Raw genomic sequence first — 15,598 nt, 5'->3', positions numbered from 1 at the left:
GGCCTTCCTAACTGCATCCCCACGCTGCCGGCCCATGTTCATCCTGGAGTCAATGATGACTCCAAGATCCTTTTCTGCCTCTGCCCTGATGAGAAGGGAGTTCCCCAGCCTGTAGGTATGGTGCTGGCTCGTCCTCCCCAGGTGCAGCACCTTGCACTTGTCTGTGTTGAATCCCATCCTGTTCTCATCCGCCCACCCCTGTAACCTGTCCAGGTCTGACTGCAGCCTTTTCCTCCCTTCTAGCGTGCCCACATCCCCCCACATCTTAGTGTCACCAGCCAGATCCCTTCCACATCACTGTGCTGCCACCTTGTCCCCTCGGTGCTGCCTGGCAGGGCAGACATCCCCACTGCCCATAACAGGGCTCAGGGAGGGAAGGGCACCAGCTGCCTGGCCCCAGGGAGGAGTGCCCATGTGACAGGGCAGCTCATGGGCTGCAACCTGCCACACAGAGACCCCCTGGGCCCATTACCTGGGCGCGCTTGCGTGTCAGACTCAGACTCTTCTGGAGCTTGCTGAGGAACAGGATGGCTCCCCTGGTGCCGCGCGGCGTCAGCGGCTTCCTCACCCGCTCCTCCGGTTCTGTGAGAGGGAACCCACACCACCCGTGTTACGTGGGGCCGGCCCCGAGAGAGCCCAGCCAGTGTTTCCCGAACCCAGCTCCCCCCTAACCGAGGCTGGAGAAAACACAGTCGAGGCTGCCTGTGGTTACAACCATGGGGGAGGCAGGTAGGCAGCCCAGGGAGACCCAGCCCTGCCCCAGCCCCGGGCCTAGAGGTTTCTCACCTGGAGGCACCTCGAAGGCATCGAAGACCTGGCTCAGGTAGGCGATGAGGCCCAGCTGGTCAGCCTCAGACATTGAGGCCATTTCAGTGCTGGACAGGACAGGTGGGATGCCCAGCTCCTGCTCGGCCAGGTCCAGGGCCATCTGGTTATTCCCAAACGGGTCATTCTGAGCCAGGGAGTCGAAATCTCTGGGGACAGACACAGGGCATCAGCTTTGTGCTGTCATCAGCGGTCAGGCCAAGAGACTGCATCAGTCCTTGGCCTGTGGGGTTCAAGTGAATGGGTCTGATGTTGTGTGAACAGGGCAGCCACGGTCTAATGGGAAAAGGGAGGAATCAGTGAACTGGAAACAGGGGCCAGCAACGAGGGAGGCATCATCTTCCCTTCTGTAACACACCTCCCACCCCTCCAATTCCACCGGCAAATTAAGAGGAGCTGAGCCCCCTGGGCAGCACCGCCTGGGCCACCCACCCACCCACTCTGCAGCCCCTGGGACAGGCCGGAGACTTACAGCAGGTCGGGACGGAAGTGATGGATGAGGGCGCACAGGGCCAGGCCGCTCTTCCAGGAGTGCGTGAAGTCTGCCACGGCCACGCCACGGTAGCCGGCTGTGTGCGCCTGGCACCAGTGCAGCAGCTCCTCGTAGCTCCTGCTGGAGTCTGGGGACACAGAAAGGGGCAGCGCTGGCATGTCAGGGCACGGCAGTGGCTGGGCAGAGGCCCCGCAGCCAGGGAAGAAACCCCAAACACAGCACTTCCAAGCAAGCCTTTGGCCCGCGGTGCAACCACCAGCGCCGGGAGCTGCCAGGGTCCCAAGTGCAGCTGCACCGTTACCTAACGAGTTGGTCACGTCATCAGGCCCGAGAACTGAGCGCAAGGCCGCATCGTTCTCAGAGAGGACGGCATCTCCTGCAGCTACCCTGCCAGCCCACTGGTGCCCCAAATCCACCCCGATCCACAGGCCGAGGCCCAGGACACGTTTCCATGGTGCCTCCTGCACGGTGCCCTCAACCCAAGGAAGGAGGGGCAGCGAGGGGACTCTAGGGAATAGGCCGAGACCGCCATGTCCTGCTGCCCCCTCTCCCATGTCAGTGGGGTTCCCTACCCCTCTGCCAGCACCCACATACCTCCCTTTGCCCTCAAGATTGCCAGTGTGCTGCAGAAGAGAGCAGGAGGGAGAGGGAAAGCTGAGAGGGCAGCAGAGCAGGGGCCTGGAGACAAAGACGGGAGGAGGGGGCACGTGCCGCAGAGCACACGCAGCATGGGAGCTCCAAGACAGACCCGGACACGGGGCCCTCCCGCTGCCTCAGCTGAAGGCTGAAAGCCAAATACTGTCACAAAAGAGAGATCAACATTTAATTGGTGCACGCCCAGCCCTGTGTGCCAAGGAGGTTGTGCCAGAAGTTCACCAGAGGTGTGTCACCAGGGTTTATGTACCCAGCTGGGAAGTGTGGGCAGATGTCACGGTTCACCAGAGGTGTGTCACCAGGGTTTATATACCCAGCTGGGAAGTGTGGACAGATGTCACGGTTCAAGGGAAGAGGAACAGCTGGGCCCTTAAGACAAGATTCATTCACTGCCCCTCGCACTGGAAAGCTCACCTGGCCCAGGGCAGGTTTCAACCCTGGATTAGAAACCCAGTCCTGTGCCCCCGAAGTCAGTGGGAGCTTTCCTGTCTGGCTAGGCACCAAAACAAGCCGTCCCCCGAGGAGGGGAATATGCCTCCCAGCCAGAGCCCGGAGAGGGAGCTATCCTCTGGCTTCTCTATTTCACAGGCTGCTCAGGTGATGATGCCTGAACCACAGATGACGGGCTCCTTATGCGAGCTTCCCTCTAAGAGTCATACCAGGGAGGAAGTGGAGTTTATCCAAACCATTTTAAAACAACTGGAAGGCACACGGCTCCTCTGCCCTGACCACCCATGGCACCAAACAAGCTCCCAGCAGAGCTCACTTCGCAAACATGCAGCCGGTGCTGGAGGGTGGAAAAACTACAGCTGGCCGACACGCGTGAGAAGCCAAGAACACGTGAACTAATGTGATGGGGAGCATTTGGGATGGACAGCATTAAGTGCGGGCTCTGAGCATATCATCCAGCAGTCCCACCCTATCAGACAGCCAGATCGTGAGCTTGCCAAGGCAGGGACTGCCCTCTCTGTCAATTATCTGTACATACCCTGGCACAGGGGACTGTGAGGCTGCAACGGGGTTCCCAGGCATAACAGGACTATATACACACCTACCCATGGGGATTCAGCTACCTAAGTAGGACTAACCCCTGCCCCCAGGCAGCGCTGGAAGATCTTGCCTCTCACTCACTTCCTGGGACCCCTGTGCTGCTCAGGGAGCCAGCCCCCCCCTTAACAACACTCACTCCTCCCTGCGCCCTCCTGTTCCTGGTCCGTTATGGGGCTGCCCGATTCCCGCTGACCCATTCACTCCCTGATGTGCCCCTGCCTGATTTCAACTGCAGACCCCCTGGGCCCAACCCTGCCCGATCCACAGCCTGTGAGCCCCTGAGCACCCTGCAGTTAATCTGACAATAGCATCAGCATCCCTTGGCAGGGCAGGGAGATCAGGATTTAAAGGGGGCTAATACGACTCTGATCTCCCTGGAGAAGAGCAGGAGAGAGAGGGGATGCTGGCTCTGTTAGCTCAGGGATGCCCTGTCCTCCTCCACCTGGTCAAAGCTGGTCCTGAGCACCAGCTGCTGGGGTCCAAGCAGGCACCAGGAGACAGTAATGAGGAGGTCAGCGACAGGGTGGAAGCCAGAGGCGGGGGTCTGAAGTGGGCAATGCGAGGCAGAGGCTCAGTATGGACACTGGGAGGAGGGGAAAGCTTCCAGCTGCTGCTGCGGCTCAAGGCGGAGAGGGTGGTACCAGGGCAGGAACGTCTGGACTTGCCTGTGCTGATGCGATCGTTGCTCTTCTTATGATCGTGCTCCACCATTCCCGTGAGGTACTGGTCACGCACCTGCACACAGAAACACCCAGGCTGTGGGCTACTGAGGCTGCAGCAGCAAGGCAGCCACAGAAGAAGGGGACTGAGCTCTCAGGGAAGGGAGGCCGAAACCTCAGCAGAGGGGAAACTCTCACACGAGGAGCCCATATCCTGCACGCAAGGCCTGCGGCCACCCCCGCACTCCCATTGCGAGGAGCCAGCAACGCAGGAACTGCGCGGCTCCCTGCTTTCTCCTCCACAGTCAGCACAGGGGATAAAACCGGGGGCTGAGCAGTCCTTTCCTGAGTTACCCTCCTTGCTTGAGAGCTGTGAGAACTCCCCAGCCCGAGAGCAGGGGCTGGAGCTGTGGGGAATCAGCACGGCGTGGGGGATCCTACAATTTGGACAGGCCTTATTGCCACCAGGGGCGGAGCAGAGATCTTGCAAACTCAGTGCTTGGCCCCCAGGATGACAGGTGCCCGTCACGTTGGCTAAGAACACCACCCCCAAGCACTCCTCTGTGGAGGTCACGAGTCCAGCGGGTAGGTAGAAACAGCTTTAGGAACAAGGACCGCAGCTCATCCCACCACCAGCCTAGAGCCCTGGTGGGGTGTGACTGAGTTACCTGGTTGGGCTTTATGGAGTTGAGATTGATGTTGGGGTAGCGCGTGGTAGGGTCAATGCTGTACTGGCTGATGTTCTTGTTGGTGTTGTCGGCGGACGTCTGGGACAGGTGCTGGTATATGCTTTCCCTGTACAGGGGCAACCGTGTGGGTTAGACAGGGACAGGAAGGGTTCGTGAGATGGTCCAGGCAGATCCCACAGCTGTGATGGTGTCACCGCAGGCAGGGGACACTTCCTGACAGTCCATGGACTTGGGGTGTGCAATTAGTGCTGGTGAAAGGTACCACCAGACTGAAAGCCCAGGAGGCCTGAGCCCCTATTTGTCCACCGCAGCAGGGCAGGCCTCCCCCACGCTTGAGGAGGGACCCTCCCGGAGCCGTGAGAAATGCCCCGTCCTCAGGGGGCTCTTAGTCACTGGCGGCCTCAGCCAAGGGCCAAGGAAGACACCAATCAGCGCCAGCCGTGATGGTTGCTCACACCATGCACCCAGCTGGAACCCACTAGGAACTCATCTGTGACCCACACCTAGTTCATGCAGGGCCCCAGACCACCAGCCCTGCTCGCCAGGGCTGGACCCCGCAGGACAAACTGGAAGGGGAAGGTGATGTAGCCCATTACCCCCGAGCCAGGACTTGAGGTAGGGGGGTGTCCGCTGAGCTGCAGCAGTCAGCAGAGGCAGCCAGCCAGCAATGTGGAACCACTGGCCCTAGTCAAGCATCAGCATTAGCTGGCTGCAGGCAGAGCTCTCTGGACCAAGCCGTGCCGCAGAGGCCTCTCCCCTGCAGGGGCTGGACGCAGGTGGTGCACACGGATCTACGGAGCCCTCCAGTGTCCTCAGAAAACCTGATCGTGATGAGGCAGCTCCTACCTCCTGAACAAAGGGAGGCACAGAGCTCTCCAAAGCAGGGGCTGTGCTTGCATGCAGGAGCACGGGACTGCCAGACAGTCACAGCAGGGGTCCTCTAGGCATAAGACCCACCCCTGCCATGCTGGGCACATCACCTCCCCAATCCCTTGTTCCCTGGGCAGTTCCCTCCTGACACCCCCGAACTGGAGTTCGGCTTGTGCCCTGAATCAGGGAGGTTGAGAGCTCTTCCACAGCACCAACCACATGCGCCCCGCCAACCGGGAACCTGCCTGCAGCCCCTGCGCCCCACGGGAAGGGAGTCCTCACCTCTCAGCCAGCACCTCCAGGGGAGGAGTCCCCGCTGCCCATCTCTTCACCATCCAGGCAGCGTCAAAGGCAGCTAAGAAGCCCCTGGCCACACCAGTGCCCAGTGGCCAGAATGGCTGCAAAACAAGAGGCAGAGAGGGGGGCTGGAGTGGGAGCCATGCGTGTTTTCACTACAGCGAGAAGATGCCTGCAGCCATGGCTCAGATCCCAGGGATGAGGCAGCCTCCTGCTTAGGGTTGGTGCTTGGAAGCAGCTTTGACAGCCCAGAAGGCTGAGCTAACTGTGGATGGCTGTGATGCAGGTGGCTGCCCTGCAGAGCAGCAGGGAGGGGCAGAGGGAGTCTGGGCCCCCACATTAACAAGCGCCTCCCTGCCTCAGCTCTACCCACCCAACACCTCTGAGCAAGAGCTTAGCCCTCAGCTGGTGAGCCAAACCCTCCCAGACAAAGAGCTGTGTCACTGGGGAAAGCCTCGAGTGGGAGGGTGAAGCTGAGCTGCGGGATGAGACTCCAGACAATGGAGCAGACAGCGGGGGGAGAGAAGGGGACTGCGTGACCTCCGCAGCCCAAGCAATTCAGAGACACTGCTTGCCCCAGCCCTGTCCCAGCGCACCAGAGACACAGAAAGACGCCAGCTCAGAGACAGGGGAGACTTGTTGGAGAGAGACGCCAACTTGGCCCTGCATCAAGCCGCCTAGCTGAGGGCTTTCACGCTGGGGTGCATGTTCCCAGAGAGAAAAATCTGTAGAGGGGGCATGAGTGGAAAGAACAGAAAAGCAGGAGGAGGGAAAGGGGAGAGAGGAGTGGAGAAAACAGAAGGAAAAGAAAACGGGCTCTACAGTTCCTCAGGCTGCAGCAACAGACGGGGCTGCTTTGGTGCACTCTACAACACAGGGCACGAAGCAGGTACGAACGTGCTTGGAAAAGGGTGTGAAATCCTGGAGCATCCTCAGAACCCGAGGCCTGGTGCACTGAGGCCCCAGGGCCTCCACCCTGCAACCTACAGCCACCCGGACCTGTACTGCAAGGCACCCGGCACCAACGCTTCACCGCAAACCCAGCAGCGGAGCCTCGTGGTCTCAGCACCTCAGCATCAAACACTGCTTTGCACCTTGATGGAGCATTTCACCTGGGAGCTCTCAGCACTGCAACTTTCATGAACGCTCTCAGGCCCACAGGGGAGGGAAACACCTCAGTTTGACCAAGGGGAAACTGAGGCACAGAATGGTGACAGATATATCATGAGCCAGCATCAGGAGCAAACGGGAGTCCTGACCCCTGGCCTTTGCTCTAACTTCTCCCTTTCAGTTCAGCACTAACAAGCTTGGGGCTGCCTAAATCAGCTCCTACACTCCCGGCAAGCTACCGACGCTACATCTGGGTATCACTACAATATCCACGTCCAGTCGCCACCTGAAGGCAGGCCAAGAATCGTGGTATTGGGGAAAAAAAATGGTACTGCCCATCAGTCTGCTGGCAGACAGGGAGAGGGGGATGTCTCAGTTTGAGAGGCAACTTGCAGAAGTGGGGCAGGACCAAGCCCATGCCAGGCTCGTTACTGGGCATCCTCACCTCCACCAGGCAGTCTCCCACCAGCCCGACGAGCAGCCGGGCCCCGCCACACTCATACACCAGGGCGGCGTTCTCGGAGCGGTTCATGCAGGTGAAGTCGAACATGTCGACATCGGGCAGGTTCTGGTGGTTTAGTGCAAACTCCATTTTGGGCAGCTGGTAGTTGGTGGAGAAGCTGGCTGCTTCCTTGGCATAGCTGAGAAGGGCTTCGCGGTTCACGTTCTCGGAAGACAGCAGGTTCTCCGTGTCCGACTTGTCCTGCACCAACAAGATGGAAACAATTGCAGAGCTGACCCCTGGCACTGGTGCCCTCTGCCAAGATGCAGAACAAAATGCATTTATATGTGATGATCTGCACCCCGCACTTTTAAAAACTCTGGATATGCCCATGCCTCAACCTGTAATTAAAAACAGAAGGAAGGGGGTGGGACCAGGATACAGCAGAATATTGAGATCCCAGAGCTCGCGCCTCAGCCCCTACCTACAGCTGATTCTCCCCTTCCTCCTATAAGCAGGGCCCCCATGCTGACCCCCCCTTACCTCTAAAATGACTCCCATCTTTAGCAGACTCTGTTTTTTGGCCGTCATGACAAAATAGTGGGTATCATCTTTGTAGTAGACAATGTTTTCCAAGTCAATCCCTGTTCCAAGATACAAAGCAGAAGACTTAGCAGGAGCTGGGCAGATACTGTTGAAGCCAGCGCTGCTCTCTGCCCTACAGCCTGCTCCATCTACGGACAGCCAGACAGACAGTGGGCACCATGAGCATAGCAACCCCCATCCCACAGGAGGCCGGGGCTCCACCTGCCCCGTCTCCAGAAACCAGCTGGGACCTGGCACGGACCTGTTTTGTTGTAGAGGTTCTGGAAGAACTGCTGCTTGTAGATGCGGGCAACACCACTGATCTCCGGCACCTCCACCTCGGCCCTGCTGTGGTGATTGACAAAGTTCGTGGTGATGCCAATTGCCAGCTTGCCGCGAGTTTCCTTTCGCTTGAACCCTGGGGAGAGAGACACACACACACACGCATCGCTGCTCTGCCACTGAGGTACTGCATGGCCTTGGTCATGCCACCCACTTGCAGCTGGTGGGAAGACCTCTCTAATGACAACTGAGCACCGGCAGGGGGTGGAGGGACCCTCCATGTCCCCAGGAGGGTCCCCGCCTGGCTCAGATGTGGGGCAGGGCAGCGCATCAGGGAAGAGGGAGAACTGGAAGCTGAGGCTGTAGGGATCTCCAAGCAGGCACAGAAAAAGCCCCACTGCAGGGCACTAGGTGCATTTTAAGTCAGGAGGTGGGCAGCCTTGGGGACACAGGCCCTTGCAGGGGTTAGGGCTACCCCGGAGCAGGGGTTCCTCAGGTGCTGCAGCATCTCAAGGCCTTCTCCATCTCCCCCCAGATGCATTTCAGACCTCTCCCAGATCCAGGCGCCCAGGCCTGCCAGGCTGATGAGCACTCTGTTGGAAGGGGCAGAGCTATGTCCGGACTGAATTCCTCCCCTCAAAGCAACCCCAACCTGATGAGACAGAGGACACCCCTCCACCCTCCAAGCCTGCCCAGGCTGTTCAGGGGGGGCTTCTTCCCATCCCCCTCCAAGAGCCGGGTCAGTCACAACAGCCCACCGCCCCAGGCAACGAGGCTGGAAGCAAGTGGTGGTTTCTGCTAGCCTGGCCACATGGATGGAGGAGATTGGCTACTGCCAGTGGCTAGCCCCAGCACGACGGGGCTGCTCCAGGCCCAGCTGGGCCCCCCACGAGCCCTGCAGAGACTGAGCCAAGAGAAGGGTCATCGGCCTGTGGCACCCCCACCCTTGCTCTCTGCTGGACACGGCCCCCTCCCGCCCGCCCCCACCTCTGATGCTGGGCAGCTTGGAGCACACGCAAGCACGTACCTTCAGGCACAAATTTGCCACCTCCTGCAGAGATGAGAACATCAAACACATACTGCCCCACGGGAGAGGAGTTTGGCTGCAGCGTGGCCCTCCAGCCACCGCCTGCTGGGAGAGGACAGGGAAGGGGGCATCAGCAGGGGACCCAAGACGAAACCTCCCCGCCCCTGCAAAGCACACAGGGAAATGGCTGTGTGGCACAGTGGTTAGAGCACATGGGTATGAGTCACCAGATGAGGGCGCTAACCCCTGCGCTGCCACTGACTCATGGGGCAACCCCGGGCAAGCTGCCCCACCTCCCACATCTGCAGAGTGGATATAAAGGCTCCAGGGCTGGCAGTGAGGCTGGATTAGCCCTTGAGGGCAGCCTGCTGCTTCAAATGAACCAGAACATGCCCTGGCATGGCAGCCTGAGTGGAAACCCACCTCCTAGCTCAAACCCACGGCATAAATGTGGCAGGTCTCTGCAGAAGCCCTTCCCTCCCCGCCGCAAGTCAACAGCAGTAACGAGCAAGAGAGGGATAAAGCCGGTCTCAGCCCCCCTCATGCACCCGCAGGGCACCGGCACCGTGCACGACAGCTGAACTAGCCACGGGCCAGGCCGGAGCAGCCTCAGTGCCTTCCCGGAAGAGTGCAGCCCATCTGGGCCCCTTCTCCACACCCCCCAACACCCCGTGCAGCCCCACCAGCAGAGCGGGACAGGAGGGCTGCAGCACCCCAGCTCACAAGCCTACCCTTGCCACTGGCCTGCGCCGCCGGGGGCAGGAGCCCCTCGAACTGCACGCTGGTGTGGATCTCGACACCGAGGAGCAAGGCAACCTTGAGGAGGATGAGCTGGAGCTGGCGAATACCTGGAGGAGATGCATCCCCGGCGAGGAAGGAACAGGGGCTGGTTTCAAACTCCCCAAGAGATCCCCCATGTTAAACCCACCTCCATTCCCCTGCCACCACCAACACCCCCGGGGTAACTGACCCCATTCCACCCCTGCTTCCTAGCCATGCAGCTCCCTACGGACCAGAGCCCAGCCTCCCCCAAAAGCCAGATCCAGGAGCTGCACTGAGGGCTGTACAAGCATTGCTTGGGGATCAAAGCCTGTGGCTGGGGGCTGGCGGGGAGCAGAGGAAGTGATTGTAGGTCAGAGGCCAAGCCCCTGCAGGGCCTGCACGTATGCGTCTGCACATACTGGGCAAGCTGGAACAGAGGTGACTTTGCTGTCACAAATCGGGACAGCGGATGTGGTAACAACAGTTTTTTCCACCCACGAGAGCTGCTCTGGGATAGCACTCCCCACATGCCCAGCCCTGGCTGCTGTACTAGACCCCAGATACCGCCCCAAGCTCGGCCCCAGCGTGCCCCAGATACCCTTCCCCCCATACACACAGATCCAGCTCCAGCCTGCCTAAGACAGCCCCAAACATAAGCCCACCCCAGTGTGCTCATGTCCAGTCCCCACTCTTAATCTCCACTGCAAGACGCGCCGAGCACCCCCAAGACCCAGCCCCTGCTGTACTAGACCCCAGGCATCACCTGCCTACTGGCCCATCCAGACCCCAGCCAAGTTTTGCTCCCAAGGGTGATTTGCCCTGTCCCCCGCCCTGCTCACAACCTCATCCCCACTCACTGATGTGGTCCAAGGAGCCGGTGCAGAAGCGCCCGTAGAATTTCTTGGCGCCCAGTGCCCGCAGGTCATGGATGGTGAAAGGCCAGAGGTGCAGCACGTTGTTGCGTGAAAAGGAGTCTCTCTTCTCCACCACCACAACCCGGGCTCCCAGGAAGGCCAGTTCGATGGCTGTGCGGAGCCCGCAGGGGCCCGCCCCAATGATCAGGCACTGGAAGGAGCGATCACAGAGCTGAGCACAGCCCTGTGTGGACAAACCCTCCCGCACAACCACCACCGTGATCTCTAGGGATGGGGAGAGGGTCCCATCGGCTTGCTGAGGGAGGGGAGATTAGCCCCCTGGGCTAAGTCTAAAGGCCTTGGCTTCTGTGAGCGTGAGATGGGAGGTGATGTCCGCACAGCAGCACTGGGGTGACTCTATCAGAGTCGGGGGTGAGAGGGCAGGGCCAGCCAGGCCCCCCCAGCACGCACCCCAGACTGCATCGTGGCAGATGCACAGGAACCAGGAACCTCCAGAGCTGAAAAAGCCACATATTGCTACAGCTTGTGCTGAAGAGCCAGCATCCATAGCTGGGGGCTGCAATAGCTCATATCCTCTGCGAGCTGGCACAGAGGAAGCCTTGTGACATGCACTCACCCGCAGGTTGCACAAGCAGCCCTAGGTCTGCTCCTAGCCCAGCAGGCTCCCTCCTCCCGACTCTCCTGGGGCACAGTTATCCACAGGCCTTCTCTGCACCGGGGATCTGCCCTGCAGCCTGCAGTGCAAAGCCCCACTGGAGATGGGCAGAGCCTCCAGAAGCCGCCCCGGGCACTGGTCCAGCCAGCCCCGGTGCCAAGACAGTGCCTCGCTGCAGAGTAGCTGGGGGGGGGCAGCTATGCTGCAGGCTGAAGCCCTCTGCACAGATAAAGAAGACCTGCTGTTCCTCAGCAGAACAGGATGCTTCCCTCTGCTAGGGAAGCCGAAAGCTCAACCGCTACAGCTTGACAACAATCTATTTCAGGCTGCTCTCGTCCAAGGACAGAGGGACGTGGGGGTAAATCCCTCGCTGAAGCCAGCTCACCCTCCCCGCAGCGCTCAGCACTTATCCCCTCTGGCTGGGACACAGCCAGCAAAGGCATTAACTCCTGAAGGGGGACCAAGGCGGAGGGAGCCGGGAATCAGTGCTGGCAGCAGGAGATCCCAGCTCCCAGCCTGGCAGAGGTCTTGACGCAGGGTCTCCCATGCACCCTCCCCTCCTCCACCTCACAGGAGCCCAGCTGCAAACAGGGCCCAGGCTGCAGCTGGCAGGCAGAGCCCAGCAGGGCTCCCCCTGCCCCACGCGCCACATAGCGATGGGCTGCATTTGCACCACGGCTGTTGACGGTGCTAACTGGTGCACTGCTGAACTGCCAAGGCCTGCCACTAATGGCAACAGCCCTGCCTATGCTAATGGGTGCCTTGTGGGGTGCTCAGACCCCTTCCACACCCCCCTCGGGCCAGCCTGGAGGAAGAAGCTGGGCAAGGGATGGCATGACCTCCCTGCCAGCTCAAGAAGCCTCCATGCAGCTGCCTGGGCAGACACTCCGGCAGGTGCAAGCACAGCTGAGGCAGAGGAGCAGCTCCACTTGCCGTGATGAAGCAGTGGGTCGTTAATCTCCACATGCAACAACCACAGGTCGCCTTGGCCCTTTCCCTCGCTCTCTGCAGGGCCCTGCCCCAGCCCCACCGGCCAGTCTGGGCCATCCTACCTTGGTGTTGGCACATGCCCTGCCCTGGTCGTAGTCCTTGTGCCCGGCCTTCTTGTCCAGCTTGCTCCACAGGGCCTTGGCACTCCAGTAGTTGAGGCAGGCTTTCAGCTTGTGGTAGAAGCACAGCTGCCCCGTGTGCTCCAGGCCCAAGTGCCCGCACAGCGCCCGGAAGCTGCCCAGCACCTCCTCGCACTCGTTGGCACGGAGAAAGGTCTCGAACAGGGCATGAGCCGGATTGCCCTGCTCTCCATCCGGAGCGCTCATCCTGGGGCACGGTGCAGCACAGGGAGCCTGGAAGAGAGCGAGATGCACAGGCTGAGTGGAGAAGTGCAGCTGGGAACCCGGGGTCTCACGCGGCACCCACTTCGCTGCCCCCAGGACTAGCATGGGCCCGGTGGTCCTGCCACTTCCCCTCACAAACACACCGGACTCGTTCCAAGACCCCGCCTGGGGCACTCCGCAGGATTTGAACCCAGAAGCTTCAGAGCTAAAATCCTGCGGGCTGTGTTACAGCCTCTGGAGAAAGACAGGGTAGAGAGGCCTGAAGACCAACACGCTCCTAGGCCAGGTTGCACGCACAAGGATACAGTCCCCCTCGGCCCCTGCCACTGATCAGGCCGTGCCCTGACACACGGAGCCGACCGCTCTCATCAGCGTTACTGGCACCTCCGGCTTCCTGCAGTGCTGAGTGCTGCTGGGTGCTTCGGTGCTGCAGCCGCCAAGCTCACAACGCGCTCAGGAAAGGAGGGTGGAGTCCCAGCTCCCTGCTCAGAGGAGAGCAGAAAGCCTGACATGGATGAGTCCTGATCAGTCCCAGAACTTAGCAGGGCACCTGGGCAAGGCAGGGGGGCTGGGGACTGGGCACATCCCCCTCCCCTCCACCGCCCGATAGCCCTGCTTGCCTCATTACTGAGCCATCCGAGTGTCACGGGATCGTCAGCCCTGGCACAACGGATGGCGGAGGGGATGGTGGCTCGGAGCTGTGCACAGTGGGACCCAAAAATGGAGCAGCAGGACAGGGGGGAAGCAGAGGTGGCAGGTCAGAGCTGCATTGCTCTCCGTGGGGGAAAGCCTGCCCCTGGACGTGGGAGGGAAGCCAAGGTTTTGGTGGTGGCTGGATGTTTGCAGGGAGCACCCCTCTGCAGCTGGCTCACGTCAGCCGCTGCTCCGATAACAGAAGAGCCAAGAGAGGGTGGGGGAGAGACCCAAGGCCCAGTATGGTGCATAAAACAAGGCTCCCAAAACTAAATTTAGGTACCTGAATGTGAGCAGCACCAAGGGGCAGGGCACCCACAGCCCCTGCTGAGGTCCCCCGGAGCTGCAGGCTCAGATCTTAATTCACCAGATGGAAGATCCTTGCTCTAGACACCACGTTTAAACGCTCGGGCCCAAGGACTGCCTGACGTCAAGGACACAGGCGGGTGCGCGGGGGAGGCCAGACCTCAGCGACTGACGACTTCCCCTGCGCAACATGCACCTGGACCTCCCACAGCAGACATGGGAAGTGTTGGAGGCAGCATCAGCAAAGGCCTCCTACTCTTCCTTCTGCTTTATCCTCTGCCCGGGGGTTCCCCTCCTGAAGCATGGCCCGTCTCTGAGGGACCAGGGCATGAGCTGGCAGCAGCGGCTGGCACTGGCATTGCCAAAGACTGCAGGCTCCTCCTGCACCCCCACCACTGTGGGGCTCAGGGATATTGCATCCACGGAGCCACAGGCAAGCCTGGGGCTTCACACCAAGCCTGCAGAGCCCTGAGCATGCAATCAAGGCAAGGGGGGAGGTCTGCACCCCCCACATTCCCAGATCATCTGTGCAGCAGGGAGCCGCGATGAGGTGGGCAACGCGAGTGGCAAGCAGCTGATATGTCCCAATGAGGAAAGGAGGCCGTGGGTGGCTGCGGTCAGGAAAAATGACTCTTTCTGAGGCGGCCCTTTGTGCTGCCCACAGCCGCTTGCGTCAGGCCAGCCCACTCCAGCCGGGCTCGGTGGTCATCTGTCTTTGTTCCCAAGGGAATTCAGGACCAGCTGTCAGCAACCCCTGCCCAGCGCTTTGCCCCAACTCCAGCCCAGATGCCCTATGGCAAGCCCCAGGCTATTAGGGCTCACCTCCAGCAACCTGAGCTTGAGCTACCACTTGAGAGGGCCCCGTAGGCCAGTGGCGCGCAACCTTTTTCGACTCCAGGCCCCCCTCGAACGGCGCCAGCCTTCGCTTTCACTCTCTTTTTGACTACAAAAAGCACCAGAGCCATCCTCCTGTTGCAAACGGCTCGGAAAGCGCAGAGCAGGGCAGAGAGGGTTAACTCTGTGGGTTCCTATTTGAAATCTCAGGGTTTATCTTTGCGCTTCATGAGTGCTAACCTTGTGGGGCACCCCAGGGCACCCTTGAAAGGCGCTCAAGGCAAGCCAGGCGCTGCAGCCCCCTGCTTGCGAATCACTGCCCTAATCTGACTTCCACCCACAGGCACAGGTTGCGAGCTCGAGTAGAGAGGTGCTCCAGCTCCAGGCAGCCAGCCCGTCAGGGTGGATCAGGGATTCAGCATCTCAGGTTATGCTGCCTCATCCCACGAGTGTGGTTACTCCCACCAAAGCCTTCTGAGCGAGCAGAGAGAGCATCCCTGAGCACCTGAACCCGAGCAGCGGAGGCCAGTCCCCAAAACACAACGGATCACCGCTGGCCCAAACTGCAGTCCCAGCGCTGACGCCCAGCGTGGACACGGCCTTCATTTAGGGAGCTCCCACTCCAGTCAAAGTCCTAGCTTGCAGCCTTCTCTCCCATGCTGGGTCTGTAACGAAGCATCAATGCTGTCCCCAGCTCTCAAGCTGAGCTGCCAGCCTGGGAAAGCCTGCATCTGACTTGCAAATGAGACAGACTTGGAAAAGAGCCTCCAGGCACGTGAGAGGGAGTAATTGAGAGAGACGAATTAAGAGACTTTCTGCCAAGGAATGGTCTGGAGAGGGTTGGCTCAATATCCTCTCCGGCGCGGAGCTTATGGGGGAAAGGTCTGCCCTCTCTAAATTATTAGTGCTTAAACCTAACACTGTGGCAATGCCCGTGGCCTGCATTCTGCTAGCACCAAAGATCCCAAATGCAGCCGTCTCTGGGGTGAAACCCAGGGGCTGCCTCATGGTGCACAGCAACACTGAACACACGTTTAAGAGGGGGAAGAGCCCAGTCTGCCACTGGAGCTCCCACCTTGGGGAGGGCTTTTTAAAGCCTTAAATAACTAATGAGATGCTCATTACTTTTTTAAATGACTGAGCCGGGGGGGGGGGG

General features: G+C 60.0%; 1 protein-coding gene across 4 annotated transcripts in view; it reads right to left on the bottom strand.

The window, feature by feature from the left end:
* Window positions 1–13,171, bottom strand: part of LOC109317837 (protein-methionine sulfoxide oxidase MICAL2-like) — a 19,559-nt gene extending 6,388 nt beyond the window's left edge. For 3 of the 4 annotated variants that reach the window (XM_019546767.1, XM_019546768.1, XM_019546769.1), the window contains exons 1-13: window positions 12,328–13,171; window positions 10,603–10,810; window positions 9,715–9,831; window positions 8,984–9,088; window positions 7,937–8,092; window positions 7,633–7,733; window positions 7,093–7,350; window positions 5,523–5,638; window positions 4,350–4,476; window positions 3,688–3,757; window positions 1,298–1,445; window positions 787–974; window positions 473–582 (exon numbers count right to left, since the gene is read on the bottom strand). In XM_019546767.1, the coding sequence (XP_019402312.1) occupies window positions 473–582; window positions 787–974; window positions 1,298–1,445; window positions 3,688–3,757; window positions 4,350–4,476; window positions 5,523–5,638; window positions 7,093–7,350; window positions 7,633–7,733; window positions 7,937–8,092; window positions 8,984–9,088; window positions 9,715–9,831; window positions 10,603–10,810; window positions 12,328–12,714 (2,091 nt within the window). In that variant the 5' untranslated portion in view covers window positions 12,715–13,171. The remainder of the gene's footprint in view (window positions 1–472; window positions 583–786; window positions 975–1,297; window positions 1,446–3,687; window positions 3,758–4,349; window positions 4,477–5,522; window positions 5,639–7,092; window positions 7,351–7,632; window positions 7,734–7,936; window positions 8,093–8,983; window positions 9,089–9,714; window positions 9,832–10,602; window positions 10,811–12,327) is intronic. The other variant, XM_019546770.1, reaches the window with a different exon arrangement.
* Window positions 13,172–15,598: the final 2,427 nt, after the last annotated feature.

This window comes from Crocodylus porosus, unplaced genomic scaffold (assembly GCF_001723895.1).
Source record: "Crocodylus porosus isolate Cpor-Errol unplaced genomic scaffold, CroPor_comp1, whole genome shotgun sequence".
NCBI lineage: Eukaryota > Metazoa > Chordata > Crocodylia > Crocodylidae > Crocodylus > Crocodylus porosus.
Note: the sequence above shows the minus strand (reverse complement) of the source record. Positions and strands in the feature narration are given on the sequence as shown.